This window comes from Ictalurus furcatus, chromosome 6 (assembly GCF_023375685.1).
Source record: "Ictalurus furcatus strain D&B chromosome 6, Billie_1.0, whole genome shotgun sequence".
In the NCBI taxonomy this organism is placed as follows: domain Eukaryota; kingdom Metazoa; phylum Chordata; class Actinopteri; order Siluriformes; family Ictaluridae; genus Ictalurus; species Ictalurus furcatus.
In genome coordinates this window covers 25,307,386-25,327,435 of record NC_071260.1, presented here as the reverse complement: position 1 = coordinate 25,327,435, position 20,050 = coordinate 25,307,386, and the positions used below count along the sequence as shown (strand labels likewise).

The following is a 20,050-nucleotide window of genomic DNA, read 5'->3' as shown; positions in this document are numbered from 1 at the left end:
GATTTTCACTTTCACATGTTTTAAGTCGTATTTATGCAGAAATGTATAACATTCTAAAGGGTTCACAGTCTTCAAGCACCACTGTATATACAGTGCCTGCCACTAATATTGGCACCCTTGGTAAATATGAGCAAGGAAGGCTGTGAAAAATGGTCTATAACTTTTTTTTTTTTTTTTTTTTTTTTTTTTTTTTTTTTCCCCCCTCCTTTTCTCAAAAAATTCACAAAAATACTCTGCTCTCATGAATATCAAACAATTGCAAACATGACACAGGTTTATTTAAAAAAAAAAAAAAAAAAAAAAAACTTTGTTAAATATAGGTGTGCAACAATTATTGGCACCCTTATGAATTCATGAGAAAAATATATTTGAAGAATATTCCCATTGATATTTTATTTAATACACCTGTGTGACTAGGAACAGGAAATTGTTCAACCATGACTTCCTGTTTCACAGGGGTATAAATATGAGGTAATGTACAGGCCAAATTCCCTGTCATTCATAACAATGGGTAAGACCAAGAAATATACCAGTGATGTGTAGCAAAAGCTTGTTGAGCTTCACAAAATGAGAAGTGTCTATAAGAAAATAGCACAAGCATTGAAAATGCCCATTTCCACCATCAGGGCAATAAATAAGATGTTGCAGTCAACTTTAAATGTCATGAATGAACCTGGAATTGGACGTGTGTCTATATGGTCTCAATGCACTGTGACGGTCCAAGTGGCCAGAAAGTCTCCAAGGATCACAGATCGAGAATTGAAGATAGTTGCGTCTTGGGGTCAGAAAGTCTCCAAAACTACAATCCGAGTCACCTACATCACCACAAGTTGTTTGGAAGGGTTTCACTTAAAACATCTCTACTCTCATTCAAAAACAAACTCAAACATCTTCAGTTTGCCAGACACTCCTGGAATTTCAAATGGGATCGGGTTCTATGGTCAGATGAAAACCAAAATAGAGCCTTTTGGCAATAAACACCAGAGGTGATTTTGGCACACACAGAGAGGTAGCCATATGGAAAAGAACCTCATTCCCATGGTTAAATATGGTGTTGGCTCTTTAATGTTTTGGAGCTGTTTTTCTGACAGAGGACCTGGACATTTTATTAGGATACATGGAATCATGGACTTTATCAAGTATCAACAGATATTAAATGAAAACTTGACTGCCTCTGCCAGAAAGCTTAAAATGGCCGCGGTTGGATCTTACAGCAGGCCAATAATCCAAAACATACATCAAAATCAATACAAAAACGGTTTACTGAACACAAAATCAAGGTCCTGCCATGGCCATCCCAGTACCCTGACTTGAACCCCATAGAAAACCTGTGGGGTGAACTGAAGAGAGTTCACCAGCGTGGACCTTTTGAAATTTGAAGGATCTGGAGAGATTCTGTATGGAGGAATGGTCTCAGATCCCTTGCCATGTATTGTCCAACCTCATCAGGCATTATAGGAGAAGACTCAAAGCTGTTATCTTATCTAGAAGTAATCTTTCTGATCACATGGTTACTCTGGATGGTCTTTCTGTTTCATCATGTGCAGCAGTTAAAGACCTTGGAGTGATTATTGACTCCAGCCTATCATTTGATGCTCATGTAGATAATATTACTAGGATAGCCTTCTTTCATCTCAGAAATATTTCTAAAATAAGAAACATATTGTCACTACATGATGCGGAAATACTAGTTCATGCATTCGTCACCTCTAGATTAGATTACTGTAATGCCTTACTGTCTGGATGTTCCAGTAGGAATATAAATAAGCTCCAGTTAGTCCAGAATGCAGCTGCTAGAGTCCTAACTAGAACTAGAAGGTACGACCATATCACACCGATATTATCAATACTGCATTGGCTCCCAGTAAAATCTCGCATTAACTATAAAATACTTTTATTAACCTATAAAGCACTAAATGGTCTCGCGCCACAATATCTAAGCGACCTTTTGGTTTTATATAATCCGCCACGCCTACTTAGATCAAAAGATGCAGGCTATTTGACGGTACCTCGAATAGTGAAGGCTACAGCAGGGGGAAGAGCTTTCTCTTATAGAGCCCCACAGTTATGGAACAGTCTTCCTATTAGTGTTCGGGACTCAGACACAGTCTCAGTGTTTAAGTCTAGGCTTAAAACGTATTTGTTTACTCAAGCCTACCCTGACTAGATTCTGTTCTACTACTTCGCAGTCATAATAATCTTTTTTCTCCCTCTCTCCTTTCGCCGAGCCCCACATGAATTTATGGAGATACTAGAGATCCAGATCCTTTCTGCCTCTGGATGGAGCTCAAATCTTCTCTAATTCCAGACTGCTGGGACTACGGCTGCTCCTAAGGCCATACAGACTTCATATAAATCCATAATGAACTTTTTCACACTATCTGTTGTTACCCAGATGAGGATGGGTTCCCTTCTGAGTCGGGTTCCTCTCAAGGTTTCTTCCTCTTAAAACATCTTAGGGAGTTTTTCCTTGCCACCGTCGCCACTCAGTGGCTTACTCAGTTGGGATAAATTTGCACCTTTAATATCTGTATACCATGTTGATATTTCTGTAAAGCTGCTTTGAGACAATGTCTATTGTAAAAAGCGCTATACAAATAAAATAAATAATAAAATAAAATAATAAAATTATCTTGGCAAAGGGAGGTAGCACAAAGTATTGACTAAAAGGGTGCCAATAATTATTGCACACATATATTTAACAAAGATTTATTTTTATATTTATATTTATAAAAATTTTTTATAAACTTGTGTTGTTTGCAATTGTTTGCTATCCATGATATCAGGATATTTTTGTAATTTTTTTAAACAAAATATCAAAAGGTTAAACAATAAAGACAATTTTTCACAGCCTTCTTTGCTCATATTTACCAGGGGTGCCAATATTAATGGAGGGCACTGTACTTTGTATGTTAACAAACGCCAATAACTGCAGTAATTTGAGGTAAACGTAGGCCAACTGATATCTGATTATGTTAGCTAGTGAAGTGTTACTCAGGCTAGCTAACTGCAATTAGAACCTAACTAGCTATTATCTAACGATAAACATTAACTAAAACCGGCTACATAAAATACCACTACTGACTAGATTCATGAGAGGTCAGCTAATGTGATAAAATGTAAATAATAATAATAATAATAATAATAATAATAATAATAATAATAATAATAATGATATAAAATAATAATAATAATTTTAAAAAAGCAATAATTTCATCATTTTACCAGCCATTGTGTTTGGGAAACAATTAAATGAATGGGGTTCAGTGCTGGAACTATCAGGGCTTTTTTTTTTTTTTTTTTTTTAATGCAAAGAAATAATAATAGTGCATAAATACAACTTTCAATCATGCACATAATCCCAAACAATTGTATAACCCAGTGTTTCCCAACCGGGGTGCCGCGGGGTACCATCTGATGAGAACAGGGGTGTGTGTAAAAATCCTTCAAACATTTCTAAAACGTTAAAACGTTTATAAAACATTTAATACATATGATAAATATGTGATGTCTGAAATAATGACAGAAATAATAAGACACACGCATAACAATAGGCTTATATATAAGCCTATTGTTAGGCGAGGGGAAGGGAATTATATGTATATATATGTATATATATATATATATATATATATATATATATGCCTTCCCATCGCTGACCTGTCAGCAGCACATCAACATCAGTCTGAGTAACGTATGCGTGTCTTTTATCCTAATAATTAGCGTGTGACGATGTGTGTCTAGTGCAATAGAATATGGACAGATTTCTTAAAAGAAAAGCTCCAGATGCTTCTGGACCATCAACTTCAGCCTCATGGAGCTAAAGCCTTGTTTATACTTTCCCCTGGCTCCGCAGCGCGAGCTTCCACTGACTGCGCGCGCACCCCCTCAAACGGACGAGGCGTTTATACTTAACGCGCTCGCCGTTGTAATATTCTTTTCAACGAAAGGGGGCGACTCGGAGTAATCGTCCTATAAATCAACAGGAAATTGCTGAGAGAAGAAGTAGTTTGTCGGAACAACCATAGCAACGCTTACAAACAAGGCGTCTCGCGTGGAGTTGCTGAATGTTGAGGAATTGTTGTGTTTGTTGCTGACGATGTTTGTTTTCAGTACACTGCAATAAAACCCATGAAAAAACAGCAAAGAATCATATAAGAATCATATAAACCCAGTAAACCTTGAGATTATCACTTGTCACATTACAAGATATAGCTGTAAATATGAGAACATGTATAAAACTAAATTGAACAACCTCAATTTTTACTTTTATTTTATTAATTTCATTAATATTTTTATTAAACATGGAAATTTACTTTCATTAAATACTTATTATTTATTGTAGGCTCATTTTGTAAATGTTAACAGTTACTGTGGACAGAAACAAAAAGTGAGAGCTTCCTGCAAATGTCATTTCTCATATTTACAAAATCAGGTGATTATGTTCATCATCAGTGTAAATGTCTCGTGATGTATAGAGACAAAAAAAAGTTATTACAGAAAGATCATTCTGTATGTTCACCCATCAATGTAAACGTCTCTATGTATAAAGATAAAAGAATGAGCTTTAACGTATGACAGTGTAGTGTAGTGACTGCGTTTATTTGTGAAGATACTGATGAATGAAAACATGGTGCACCCCCAAAAAACTTTCAGCTTTGGTTTAATTCTTTCAACAGTATGTACAACGCAAATCGAAATCAGTATTTAAACAAAACCTTTCCATGAATTTTGTGCCTGTACAATCGCCTCGGAGACATTCATTTCCGGAAGCGGCGCCGCGCAGCAGTTAAATAAAATGCCATGCACACCGCCACGCGGAATGAGACCTCGCGCACTCGACGCGCTCGACCGCCCACGCCGAGATTACATCATTTTTGCCGCGAGCTCCCTTGCGCTATTGCGGACTTGTCGAGTATAAAGCAGGCTTAACGCTGTCTAGCATTAGTGTTTGTGTAGGGGCCCACAAATTTTTGAACATTTTCAAAGGGTGCCATGTCTGAAAAAAGGTTGGGAAACGCTGGTCTAGCCTATACAATATATTATATAAATAAATAAATATTTAAAAAAGAAGAAGAAAACAAAAACTGGAACTATCAGTTTGGGGATTATTATTAATATTATAGCCCCATGACGCGCGTCACTTCCGCATTCTCCGATTCCGACAGAAGTCTATGGCAGTGTCGCAACTCTGTTTTCCACAGGCGCTGAGCCCTACAGTACCGCGACGTAAAAAGAGCCTGCCGATACTACACCACCCGGTCAACAAAACACCTGAGGAAACGTCATGGGTTCGCGCATGCGCACTGACGGGGAAACGGAGGAATTAAATTCTCCGGAACACTTGTTGTGCTGCGTAGAAGTTGTTTAGGTTCAGGTAAGTGTATCTTCGCTATGATTTCGTAGCTTTTTGGACTGTTTGTTATTTATTTTTATTTGGCTTTGAAGACACTTTTTAATGGTAGGGTTTTGTTTTGGCTACTTGCTAGTTTATTACACTGCTGTTTTGTGTATCAACCAATCAAAAGAGAATATCCAAGGATATTAAGATATGATGTATCAAAAAGATATAAAGATATAATGTATCTAAAGGATATAAAGATATAATTAGATCTATCTATATTGAAAACAAAACTCAAATCAAATATAGTGAAAAAGAAATGTGTACAGTTTTTTTTTCTTTCTTTTCTTACTGTAGGAATTCTTCATCATCAAGATCAGCAGGAAGGTATGCACTTCTTTCTCTTGTCTTAAAAATGGGTCTTGTCTGTCTGCTGGGTAAAAGGTTACTCATCAATGTAAAAGATATTTTTTTGTGAGGTAAAAGTTCATATGACAAAGTATGATCACAGATCAGTTGTAGTCAATAAAAAATTAAATAAATGCCACAGTTTTCATTAAACAACAATCATCAGAGACTGAAGATTAGAAGCAGTAGGCTGTTTTTAGTAGGCAGTTAACAGAGGTGTGGTGTTTATGGTCTTTTATTATTATTATTATTATTATTATTATTATTTTAATTATTATTATTTCTAATCTTGAGCCAACAACATTTGACCAACTTTCTGTCTTCCCTTTCATACAATTTCAATTCATACATAATTGTATAAGGTAATTTGTGCTTCTCATATACATTAGAATTTCTTATGTTATAATGAATCTAGAATGTTGGCATTATATCTGTCCACCTTTCCAAAAAAGAAGAAGAAGAAGAGAAAAACAGGAAAGACAGAGTACACAGGCAGACAAATCAACATTTTTTTTTTACTGACCACTATTTCCGCATTTTGAATTTAAAAAAAAAAAAAAAATTCATGTATCTTTTTGTTTTTTGTCTTGAACTGTTATTTATGTTTGTGAGAAGAAAGCTCATGTTAGAGAATATTGACGTATATCATTGTGTGTTTACCATCATCAAGGAAGGAGTCTCGTACTACCAGCAGCATGAACCCAAGCTATCCATATGGTCCTTATCCTCCTTTCCCAGGCCAATGCCCACCATCATCACAGCCAGGATGGGGAGGTCCCTATAATCCACCAGTCAACCAAGGCTTTTTTCCAGGAGGACATGGGCCTTTTCATTCACACGGCCATCATAATGGTCATGGGCCTCATCATGTGCTTGGGCATCCTCATGGCTTTGGGCCTCACCATGGGCCTCACCATGGGCCTCACCATGGGCATCACCATGGGCCTCACCATGGGCATCACCATGGACATCACCACGGCCATGGACATTGCTAACATGGCAAAAACTAAAGTGCATGGTAAGGATAGGATGGGCAACGCGATTCTTTTTTGAAAAAATAATAAATAAAGAGGTGGAGATTAACATATATATCAAAGTTGTAATTCATAGTAAAATATTGTGATCTTAACAGGACCTCTAGGAGCCATTGCAGTCTGTGGTGACTGAAGAGTGGATGAAGATCCTCTTCACATGGAACAAACAACCTGACCTTCTTTCACCCTCTGTTGAATACCTTGCTTTACATTAAAAAAAAATATTAATAATTGCTCAAAATGATTTCTTCTTTCATGCATGAGATGATTGCTTAATATAAAGTTGACATTTTATTACTGTCCTTTTATTGATTAATTAATAATGCACACAATTAATAAAAATGTCTATCAAACAAAAAGGAATGACAGGTGCATCTCTTACCAGATATTTTGCATACAATTTTGTATATTTCTTTCTGTAAGGGAAAATCTTTTAAAAAACTGCAACCTGAATGGTGATTTTTTTTTTTCTTTGCACAGTATTACAGGGCTAATGTAAAGGAATAAAAGATGACAGAGCACGCAGTTATAGGAAAACAATAGGAACATAATCAGTGACAGGGTGGTGTGATGCCATTACCACCATGAAATGTTTTATTCCTCCATACCACAGCAATTTTCCCAAAACCTAGCATTATTTTTAGTAATCAAAGAACAACACATTATACTTTTTATCCATTTAAAGTTATTTTATAGAATGTCCTTGAAACAAATTAGTTCCTATTAGTTATCAGAAACTAACAGCCATCCCCTCAGAAACCTTTATGTTTTCTCCCTCTTGAAGTTAACAAGACGAAGGGGGAAAAAAGAAGAAAGAATTTATGTTACAGCCAGAACAATTGTTCAAGCTGTGCTTTTACAGTAAATTTATCAACACCCTCTGACTGGAGAATCAACTGCTCTGTATCAGGTTTTATGTGTTAATATAAAGCTACACTTAGTGAAGTAGGAGGTCCCTGTGGGTTTCTACCGATAACTTGTTGCCTTCTATTGGTGGCATGTTATGTCTAGGTCTAGTGTATACCATTATGGACCAATCATGATAATGGTTTTAATTGTTAGCTGATGGTTTGTAATGGTATTTGAAGTGGAAACCATTAGAATTTTTGTGATGGTTTCTATTGTTTGTTTGTTTTGTTTAATTTATAATGTTAAATTACTTTTAGTATACTTTTAATTCTGTGATGCTGTAATTGGTGAATATCTATCTATCTATCTATTTATCTATTTATTTATTTATTTATACTAAATGAAATCCGGTAGACTGTTATTTTGAATACAAGGCTGCCATATTTGTTTTGTATGCCTTTTACTGTTGCTAGCTTCCCATTAGCGTTATGCGAGCTGTCAAAGCCGGTATTTGGAAATAACCAGTGAGTGAATGGACGATACATTTCTAACAAAGCGCATGTATTCTGCCTTTCCGCTTTATCGTGTGAGGTATGAATGTTAAAACTGAAGCTTTACACCGGGCAGAAGAGGAAAATCAGGCCGGGTCGGAGGCAGTTTTTCCGGCTGCAATAAGGCGATGGCTGCTGGAGGCTGGAGGCTCTGTGTGTCGCTTTGGTGCTTCTGCTTTCTGCTCGTCTACACACACTGTCACACATGTAGTCACAAAGTGCCCTTGCCCTCAGAGGTAAATACACTTCATGTCACTCCTACTACATTTTATATATATATATATATATATATATATATATATATATATATATATATATATATATATATATATGCACTTAAACTCCAGTAAGCTAGGTGGCTGGGTGGCTAACTGGCTGGCGCTTTATGTCTCCTGATCACAAGCTCCTCATTTTCGTTCACACTTTTCTCATTTCTCTGCTGTGATACACTTCAGTCCTGTTCAACATGTCCGCCTCTGTATTTTCTCCCCAGCTGATACTGCATCCACTCAGCTGCCACTTTTAATTAATATGGCTACCCTCTTTATATACTCATTGGCCATTTTATCACGTTTAACTAACTTAAAAATAATTGGCAAAAACAAACAAACAAACAATCCCCCCCAAATAAATAAATTAAATTAAATCAGGATCCAGATATGCAAAGCTGATAAAGACATATCCCAGAAGTCTTGCAGCTGTTATTGCAGTGAAATGTGGTGCAGACAGGTACTGACCCAGGGGGTGAATACTTATGCAACAAAACATTATCTGCTTGTTTGTTTGTACTTTAGTTTACACTTGTGTCAGTGAAAATATTTTGCGCATCTTCAAATTGTGTAAGCCAAATGTCAATTAAGAGCATTTCAATTCCAGGCTATAACACTACAAAAATGTGGAGAAGTTAAAGAGGGGGTAAATACTTTTACTACCCACTGTATGTATGCAGTTACTGACTGGCGCTTATCTATTACAATTCACACTTTGTCAACTGCCTCTACACCAAACCATCCAGGTGAACGGACCACTACTGACCAGATTTTATTTGGGTAGTGTCACCACAGCACTGTGTGTGTGTGTTTGTGTGTGCGACTAATGCATCAGCTTAACATTGCAATTTTCTCACACGATATTAGTCACATCTACTTTGTAGGTCCGCGTTTTAAGTGTTCATGTCTTTCCCTGCATAATTTGCATTAATCATGTTCTAGCTCTTCACCTCTGATCACATGGCCACTTGTACCAGCAGCACACACACATTACCATGTTGTGCTGAGCACCTGGTCAGCGGTGGTCCTATGCTAATGTTTTTCTCCTGATGGATGGGTTAGAGGAGGATGACACACTGTGCATAACAGCAGATGGGCTACAGTGAGTAATTTTACTCTAACACAGTGACCCTTATGGTGTGTGTATGATATAAAAAGGGCAACTGAGTGTAGATAGCTAGATGTGTTTATTATTCAAAGTTTAATCATTTATTATTTCAGCAAAATATAATCATATCCATGGAGGAGAAGTCTTCCAAAATGTTTCACCAGGAAAAATCCTATAATTCTTATCAAATATTAAAGTGAAGGACCTTATATAGCTTCTGTTGTTGACTCTTTTGGAATGTTATCATTGTAATACCGTAAGAATGACATAATATCCTGTTTTACCTACCTTGATCTTGCCAAGAAAATACCCATTGATGCTGACAATCAATCAATAAATAAATAAATAAATAAATAAATTACATATCCATGTGGATGATGATGTTCAAAACTTTGCAGCTCAAAAGTTCGTCTTGAGTGGCACACACAGGATGGTTTCACGGTCGAGACAGTTTTCCAATGTTTTGGAAAACACACGAAACACACCACGATTATAACATCATGTCTTACAGTCTTTTATCTGCTTTCAGGTGATACACGATGTCTACCTGAAACCAGGGAGGCTGACGAAAAGAAGCACAGAAAAGCAATTAAAGATACAGATTGTTTATGACTCCAGCTTGGATGTGTAAGTGGTACATCTGTAAATATGAGAATGTGAGTCTGTATGACTGTACAGTAACTGTATTGTGTGTCTGTTTCCCTACCAGGCTAGATGAGGACAAGAGCAGTCTAGTGAAGGTACTTCTCAGTGCGTGTCATCATAACTGTATAGAATTCCTCTGCATAGTGGATAAGGGTTGATTCAGCATTTAAATAATACACTTGATCTCTTTTGTTTAATCTAAAGGACAAACTCTTCCCACAAGCCATTGATTATCTCCAGAGGGCTTTCAGGGTGCGTAGGCAGGCAGGTCCTGTGTTATTAAGCAGGTAACGATTTTTCCGTCTGCATTATGGACTGCTTATGGACTGCAGTCTCATATATGCAATTGCACTTTGGCACCTGTGGAGGTCTATAACCATATTATAAAAAAAAATCTCTTCTTCAGACAATGTGCAACAAATCAATATCTGCGAAAAAAAGACGAGCCTCATCGGTATTGCCAAGAAGCTTGTGCAGATATCACAAAATGCGGACCGGTCGTCGTGTCTGAGCAACATTTACAGGTTAGTCATTTAATGAATTCAATTAGGATTTTCTCTTCATTGTGTGTGCTATGATTAGTTTGAATCGTGTATATAAGGATTAACCCAAATTTCATTTTGAATGACTAGCATTAATCTGTATCTAATTGTATTATGTTTGAGTTATGGCTATTATTAAACTTATGTTTATGTTCAGCCGGTTCCCACCTCCTCCTTCCCCATCTGTGAAGTTTGTTACACTAATCCTTCTTAGGATACTGCTGACGTTATGTGCAGCTGATTGGCAGCTGAAACTCCATGTGCCCATCTGCTTCTCTCACGTAGTCCTCCATCGCAGTCTAGAACTGCACACCTCCGCTGTTTAAAAAAAAAAGCTACACCATCATAAAGAGTTTCATACTGAACTACTGAACCAAATCTGGTCGCTCTACCTCCATATACATGAATTAAAGACATAAGTCATGGTGTGTAAGCGTGAGACTTTTATTTAGAATTTTGGGAATGCGTCTCCAGTGTTGTCTTTGTAACACTGTGTCCAAGTTGTCTTTGTAACAACTTTGTAAAGCTGTTTCTTTAACTTTTCTGAAACAGGAAAGTCTAGCCTTTTTGCAGTTTTTTGGTAACATGACAAGCTGCATTTTTTTCCTTATTAAAGGGATAGTTCACCCAAAAATGAAAATTTTGTCATCAAGCACTCACCCTCATGTCATTCCAAACCTATCAGACTTTCATTCATCTTCAGAACACCAATTAAAACATTTTAATGAAACCTGGGATATTTCTGTCCCTCCGGTTACAGTCCAAGTAACCAAAGCCCCAAAAAGTTCATGAAGGCATCGTAAAAGTAATCCATGTGACTCCAGTGGGTTAATCCCAATTTTATGAAGTGATACAAATGCTTTGTGTGCACAAAAAACTAAAATTAAGTCTTTATTCCTAAAATATCTTTACTTCCGTGAACCACGACGCATGCATGTTGTGTTGATGCAAGAACAGGCAAAAAAAAATGCAATGTCCTCCTCTATGTCAAAATCTGCAGACATGTTTGTTACAAAGATTGTTCTATGTGACTCAGTTTGTGTATAGCGTCCCTCTTCCTCTGCTGTAAACAGTGCAGTGCTTTCGGGTCCCGTTGTATCGCGAGAGCAGACGTTCTTCATTTTAGGGGTTTTTTTTGCGCACACAAACCATTCATATTGCTTCATAAAATTGGGATTAATGCACTGGAGTCATATGGATTACTTTTACGATGCCTTTGTGAACTTTTAGGAACTTGAAAGTTTTGGTTACTGGACTGTAAATGGAGGGACAGAAATCTCCCAGGTTTCATTATAAAACATTTTCATTTGTGTTCCGAAGATGGACGAAATTCTTATGGGTTTGGAATGACATGAGAGTGAGTAATTGATGACCGAATTTTCATTTTGGGGTGAACTGTCCCTTTAACTTCAAGAGTTAAAGAGATAACAGGAACTTGCTTGTTTTGGAGACTTTCTAAAACATTAAATGTTCCTATAAACTGATGTCATTTTTAAAATCAATAAATATTTGTTTATTATAAAATTGCTGTGGTATAAGAGGAGTAAAACACTGCAAGTGTCTTGTTAAAAGAAAACAATCAAGCATAGAGTGGTGTGATGTGGCCACCCAGACTGATTTTTTTTTTTGTGACACATGCATTTTGTGCAGCAATGCAGAGTGTGCAGTGAGACATGGAAGTCATGTGGGCCAGACGGACCTCCAGATGGTGAGGGTGTGCAAGGGGCAGATTTTGTGCTATATGTGAGTGGGGTGACCACAGAGAGATGTGGCCAAGAAAACATTGTGGCGTATGCAGCATACTGCCAGCTGGAGGCAGAACTAGACAGGTAAACACACAGAGCCAGCCTGTTATAGTTACAATATAAGAATCGTTAATTATAAGTCTTAGAAATCTCAAATACTGTGTGAAAAAAATGCCATTGCTCTGATGGTGTTGCAGCTATGTCTCTGTTTGAAGTGACAAACATTATCTGTGTAACAATCAGTCTAGGATAGTGTCCTTATTGTGCTCTTAGAAGTAGTTAATATTAGCATAATATTTGTTTTTTTTCCCCTTTCTGTTCCTTTTTTTCCTCTCCCTCTCTTAGGAGTGGCTTAATAATGTAAATTTATATTGTATATTGCTAACTAAGTCCTTATTGTGCTCCAGGGATTTGGGGTAATAGTAGTTGATATTTAAATGCTTTTCTGATGTTTTATCCCGGCGTCAATTTATTCTAGGCCCATTGCTGGATATGCCAATTTGTGTCCAAATATGATTTCAACCCAGCTTCAGGAGTTCGAGGGAATGCTCTCAACTGTCAAGCACGAGATTATGCATGCCTTGGTGAGCACAGTATATCAGTCTCATACCTACCTCATTCTAATGCCTTACTACCCTCTTTACTCATCAAGCCAGTTGGTGTGTTCATTCATTGTGTATTATGCATGCAGGGTTTTTCAGCTGGGCTCTTTGCCTTTTACCATGATAATGATGGGAAACCTCTGACGCCACGCTTTGCAAGTGGCTTACCTGCATTTAATGAAAGGTAACATTTATTCTCTGTAGGTGTGCATTCATTTTATATATCGCTTGGCATGATCCTGTTTGCAATGTAAATTGTTTGACATTGAACAGCTGGCTTTTGTTTCTGCTACAGTTTGGGCCTATATCAGTGGAGTGATAAAGTCATAAAGAGAGCAACACGGTTGTGGGACATCCATGGAGGTCACATGATTCGACATGAGGTCCACCTGATGGTCACGCCACGAGTTGTAGTCGGTGTCTAAATGCTGTTTTTTTGTTTTTTTTTTAAATATAAGGAACGGTTTTTAACACTGATTACTGTTTTAGAAGCTTCTACAGGATCTCAGGTTGGTTTTTTTTGTTTGTTTTTTTAATAATATTCTGTCAGGAAGAAGCTCGGAGACATTTCAAATGCCCCATTCTTGAGGGCATGGAGCTGGAAAACCAAGGGGGAATGGGAACAGAGCTGAATCACTGGGAAAAACGGTTACTAGAGGTCTTTTTTTTTTTTCTTTCATATAGCACCAAATGCTTTATATTTAAAATATTAAAGGAGCATCAGGAAAGATTTGTAAAACTGTGTCAAGATTAGGTCTCTAACTAACTGTTAAATAGGTGGGGTCGAATAGGATTAAAGTGATTTTACTTTTTCTTTTTTTTTTTTCTTTCTTTTCTGTTTTCTTTTACTCCTGGAGCGTCACCCATTCCCATTTATGTACACAAAGAACCTAAGGTGGCTCAACTAGATTACGCATTAGCAAGGACTGTCATACCATCACTTTCAAGAGCACGCAGCCATTACGTTGCTTGAAAGCAAAGTTCTAACACTTCAAACATGAAATTCAGCCCAAGTTTTTTTGTTTCTGTTTTTTAAATGAGAATGTTCAAGAGTGCCTTCCCAGTCCTGTTTTTCTTTGTAATGAGGATTGTGCCATTAAACAATTAGTAAACAATTTTTTAAATCATGTTCTACATAGTGATTGGCACCCTGTCCAGGGTGTACCCCGCCTTGTGCCCCATGCTCCCTGGGATAGGCTCCAGGTTCCCCGCGACCCTGTAGGATAAGCGGTATAGAAAATGGATGGATGTTCTACATAAGTTATTTGTACATGAAAGGAGTAGAAAAATGGCTATTGTGCCCATAGACAAAGTATTAATGATAAAGCACAGTAATGAAACAATCCACAATGAGTATCAAGTATCTATAAATCTATGAAAATGACTACAAATCATAAAAAAAAAATTTATAAGGTAAAGACTCTGGTACTGCACATAGGCTTGGCTAACAAAGTATATTTTTTCTTCTGGATTGAAAAAACTATATAGCATGAGAGACTTAATTTCCTATAAATAAAATTAATATACTCTGGAATATTATTCCACAGTTCAGTGACAATACAAATAAAACCATTACAAGCTACAAGGAGGCCACCAATGAAATGTGGTAGCACTGATGGATCTCCTAAGAACTACATAATCATCAAAACTTGTCCTGTGCTCATCCCAGAATTCTTCACAATACACTTACAGTACACCATTATTCTGTATTCTTTCCACACTTAATACATTCAGCCTTTTCTCTTTGCTCCTGCATACTGTAATGATGAATAATTCCTCTATCTGGTGTCACCCAGAAGAGGATTGGTTCCCTTTTTAGTCTGGTTCCTCTCAATGTTTCTTCCTTATATACCATCTAAGGGAGTTTTTCTTGCCACTGTCACTTCTGTCTTGTTAATTAGGGATCCAAGTCTACATCCTGATTTCTGTAAAGCTTCTTTGTGGCAATGTTTGTTGTTAAAAGCCCTATACTAATAACCTAAAATGAAATTTGATTTGATGGATGTTCAATCAGCACTTTTTTTTTAACCTCAACAGAATGAAGCGATGACTGGATCTCATACACAGAACAGAGTTTTTTCCAGGATAACACTGGCTATAATGGAAGATACAGGGTGAATATAAACATATAGTGTTATATAGTGTGGCGCTGTGGTAATGTATCTATTGTACAATGAGCAGTAGGTGGAAGAAGTGCAGTGGTTGCATATTTTGTGTGCTTAGTCATTTGTTATGGATAATGGACAAGTTTGGGGATACCCGACCATCACACCTGTATGTGCTTTTTGAACATCCTATTACATAATTTGTCCTCCTTTGCTCTTAAAATAACCTCCACTCTTTTGGGAAGGCTTTCTACTTGGAATGTGGCTGTGGGGATTTGTGATCATTCAGTTACAAGAGCATTAGTGATGTCAGGCACTGATGTCGGCTGAGGAGACCTGGGCAAAGTCAGCATTACAGTTCATCCCATAGGTGTTCAGTGGGGTTGAGGTGAGGACTCTGTGCGGGTCCCTTGAGTACATGTCACTCCAACCTTAGCACAGGTGTACAGAGGCATTGTCATGCTGGAACAGGTTTGGGCCTCTTAGTTCCAGTGAAGGGAAATCGTAATGTTTCATCATATTTTTATGGCAACAGTTTGGGTAAGGCCCATATATGGGTCTGATGGTCAGGTGTCCAAATACTTTTAGTCATTTACTGTATATTACTTTTTGTTGCTTGACTCTGTTATCTTTTTCTGTGTTAGGTGGTACAGAGCCAATTACAGCATGGCAGAAAACCTAGAATGGGGCAAAGGGTTGGGCTGTGACTTTGTGATGAAAAGCTGCAAATTCTGGATTGACCAGCAACGCAAAATGTAAGTTATTCGTAAAGAATATCTGCATTTTAGATGTTACTCCTCATCCAGGTTGCTCAAGCTTTGGCGGAAGACGTTTTTATTATATTGCACGGCCCATTAGATATACAAACAGGCCTGCTCATAGTTCTTGGATTTTTAAACTTATTATTCCAGTTTATTGAGCTTTTAGTTTGTAGGAATAATCATGATTTTTGTGATTATGTGTTATTTATTTATTTATTATTTTTACCTTCATTTGTTTTGAGTCTTTTTATCTTTTATTTTTAAAGCACTTAAAGATTTTAGACAGAACTTCGGATTGTAGATTAGAGTTTTTACAGTGAAGCTGTTTGTGAATGTGTTATGTGCAGGAGGTCCAAGCTGAGCCCATACTGTGACTCTGTGCGACACGGGCCTCTACAGCTCTCCTGCAGGCAGGACCAGCTGGCAGTGGTTGTGTGCAACCTGCAGAAGTATCCTCAGCCGCTGCCTCAAGAATATCGGGTAAAATACAAATAACGCAACGACATTTGGCCAACATACCACCAGTTATACCACAGAGGAATATACAAGAGTTAAAGTCATGAAATAGTAGCATTGGTGCTGCAACAGATTTTCAAATGACACATTGATCCTCAAACTTACTTTTGATCTTCACTGCCTCTCATTAGCGGTATTTTCCTAATAAATATTGTTTTATTTGTGTTGAGTATTTTAAGAGTGTGCTGCTGTCTACAGTATTTTGACAGTATACCTGGAGTGGCTGAAAAGGATTTGCCCTTTTATGGAGGTTCAGTGGAGATTGCAGACTTTTGCCCCTTCACTCAGGAGTTCATTTGGCATCTGAATGGAGGGTACCATCGCAGCTCCTTCTGCAGAATTCAGGAAAACCAGCCAGGTGAGACACCAGCCCCGTCCATCCTTTGCCTTCCTTCACCAGGGCATCAGGTTACTATCAGCTCCTTTGCACGGTTTAAACATTTTCATTTATGGGATTTGGCAGATGCCCTTTTCCAGAGCAACTTATGTTTATCTCTCTCTCTGATCAGTTGAGGATTAAGGGCCCTGCTCAAGGGCCCAGCAGTGTTGGGATTTGAACTCGTGACCTTCTGATTGGTAATCCAGTATTCTAACTGCTGAGCTACCACTGCTCAGGTTAAAGTTATAGCATTTTAATGTTGCAAAAACATTTCTACACGTACATTTTGGTGAAATATATTTATGGTTTCTTGAAGTAGAGGTGTCAAATTATACTATATGACCAAAAGTATGTAGACCTCAACCCCACTGAACACCTTTGGGATGAACTGGAATTCTGACTGCACCCCAGGCCAACCCCACTAATGCTCTTGTGGTTGAATGATCACAAATCCCCACAGCTACGCTCCAAAATCTAGTGGAAAGCAGTTATTATAACAACAATAATTGAGGACAGAATTTGGAATTTGATTTTCAAAATGCACATAATAGTGTGGTGGTCAGTTGTGCATAAACCTTTGGCCATATAGTGTAGATAATGGGTAGGAACTTTATCCTATTCATTGATACGCTCATAACATACATAATAGGAAACAGGCACAGTAGTGATCGGGACTACCGTGTGACAAGCAATAGAATGAGATAATATAAATAAAAATATAATAGACATACTGTTAATAAAATTAACCAAGGTCCTTTATTTTTTTTTTTTAGGTAAAGTTGGTTTTGATTTTTTTCTTTTGATTCACTGCAGACACATTGAGGAATTTCGCGGCTGAAGAATACGGTCCTGACTCTGTTTGTCTGTACCAGAAGTCAGCCTTCGTCATGGAGAAGTGCAATACACGCTTGACCTACCCAGACTGGGGAAGTGGCTGCTATAAGGTGTGTCAGATTACGTTAATGTCATTACAGAATTTTTTTTTTACTTTGTATTTTCTAATTATCTTTTAATATATTGTAGATTAAAAAAAAAAAACAAAAATTGATTGTTTATTTAAAAAAATATATATATTCTTTTAAACTACATATTGCCTTTGAGGTTGTGCATGTGTTATGTCTGTGACACTTTCCGTAACTTTCAGTGATCATGCAGTGCTGGTTGTTTTGTCTCCGTAGACATTGTGCTCAGCAGAGGGTTTACAGGTGTGGGTGAAGGATCAGAGCTTCCTGTGTGTGCATGCTGGCCAGGTGCTCAATGTGAATGTGCGGATGAATGAGTGGGTGTACAGTGGGCAGCTGATCTGCCCTGCCTGCTCAGACTTCTGCAGCTACTGCCCTCTTCCTCAGGAGCTCCCACCAATCAACACTACTCACACTGTTCGCATAGGTACACTTATATTCCCTTTTCAATTCCTGATCCAAACCTGATATTTATTCAGCTATAATTGTCCTTCATTTGGACTGTACTGAATGACAGAGAATGACAGAAGTGTTGTGAATTGCTTTGATTTTCCCAGACCCTTGCTCCAGCTCTTCTGGCTTGGTGGTGACTTTGTGGTGGTTGCTGTTCAACCTCATTCCGTTGGTGGCGGGCTTCATGCTGTGTGTGAGGAATTAAAATCGGTCAGTGTAATGGTGCGAGTGCAGGAAGGATGTGGGCGTCCCACTGCTGTAGGCTTCCTGCTGAGATTCTTATATTAACATGACACTAAGCAGTGCTCAGTGTTATTGTACACCGTCATCTTTCTTGTGAACAAGAAGGCAGTAGTTAAAGTTGGTTGGAAAAAGCCATTGACTGCACTTTTGTCCATCTTGATATAAAGTGCCAGTCAGCCGTATTTGAGACCAGAAGCCATAGTTGTACAAGAAGGCGTGCAGCAGGTGACCTTAAAAAAAACGCTGGTGCTAATTTGTGTCGTCTTCTACATGGACACGTAGCTTTTTTCTAGAGTTGAAGGTACATTTTTTTTTAAATGGCAGTGCTTATTGGTTGTGGATCAATGAATGTGAATGTGTGTGGTGTGTCTATATAAAGTGGCTCAGACAAATCCAGGAGAAACTTCCTAAAGGTGAAAGGTCCAAGCTCTAGATTTAATGGTAATGTTTTTTTGGCATGTAAGAAAAGTAAGAAGAAAAGTAAAAAAAGAAAAAAACCTAGGTAGCTCATGATTTCACTTTTTATAGATATATTTACTATTACGTTTTTGTATTTATTTCAGTAAACAGTATCCTAAACTGTGTCCTAGGCTTTTTAATTGTACATTTTAATTAAGCAACGACTGTCAGACTGATTTAATATAACAACCGATGCACTAATTTGAAAACCTAATAGAGATGCACTAGTGTAAACATGCAAATTCTTGAAGAATTTTTTTTTTTTTTTGGCACTTTTAGTCCAAAATGGCATTGTCATTATCATCATTCTATTACAACAAAGCTCAGTTCCATGCTTAAAAGAATGGGGCATGTAAGTTGTTGTTTTTTAAAATTAATTTATAATATTTTTTTTTTTTACACTTTATGTACATATTTTGCTTTTTGTTAATATTTGTCAGCCTAACCGATACACCAGGTTTGTCATAATGTGCTGACTGTACCCGCACATCGTAAACCAAGTTTATATCTTGTTTTATAAACTGCAGTGGCAGACTCAGAAGTTCTTTAATGAAGCTCTTTTAACATTATAAACTTTTCTGTTTTAGCTTAGAACCCTACAGTATGCCTATTACTTCAGTCACTGCCAGATATCTGACATTGGGTAAAGACAAAACACTGTGCAAAAGCATTTAATAATTTATAGAAATTTCAGTTTGTAATTTAGAATTTTTGTTTCAGTGAGTATCTGCATTTCATGTCTATTTTAATACCACAAAAGCATTTATAGTTCAGCTTGCACATACAATATTCAGGGGTAAACAGCATGTTAGTGTTGAAGAGGAGAATATGAGCATCATTAGTGTTTATCTTCCGTTTCTAATACATTTAATAATGTAGATTTCAATTAATTTCAGTCTTTTTTCTAAGGTATGCTTTATAATTTATGCATTTATTTTACTTTACTCATAAGAGTAAAAGAGGCTTAATAAAACATTTCAATTAATAGTTAAAAGCTTTGTTCCACTAATAAAACAAAACAAATGTGGCAGCTTGCATTAATCAAACAAAGTTAAGTTATCTGCATATATTTATTACA

The 20,050-nt window shown here is 37.2% G+C and overlaps 1 protein-coding gene across 1 annotated transcript; it reads left to right on the top strand.

The window, feature by feature from the left end:
* The first annotated feature begins 8,135 nt into the window (after window positions 1-8,135).
* On the top strand, window positions 8,136-19,378 carry lmln (leishmanolysin-like (metallopeptidase M8 family)). Its single transcript, XM_053627308.1, has 17 exons — window positions 8,136-8,419; window positions 10,090-10,187; window positions 10,270-10,300; window positions 10,410-10,492; window positions 10,612-10,729; window positions 12,398-12,576; window positions 12,971-13,076; window positions 13,184-13,278; window positions 13,390-13,507; window positions 13,645-13,752; window positions 15,132-15,208; window positions 15,844-15,954; window positions 16,308-16,440; window positions 16,675-16,834; window positions 17,669-17,799; window positions 18,034-18,244; window positions 18,375-19,378. The coding sequence occupies exons 1-17, from the start codon at window positions 8,312-8,314 to the stop codon at window positions 18,473-18,475; spliced, it is 1,968 nt and encodes a 655-aa protein (XP_053483283.1). The 5' UTR covers window positions 8,136-8,311; the 3' UTR covers window positions 18,476-19,378.
* The last annotated feature ends 672 nt before the right edge of the window (window positions 19,379-20,050 follow it).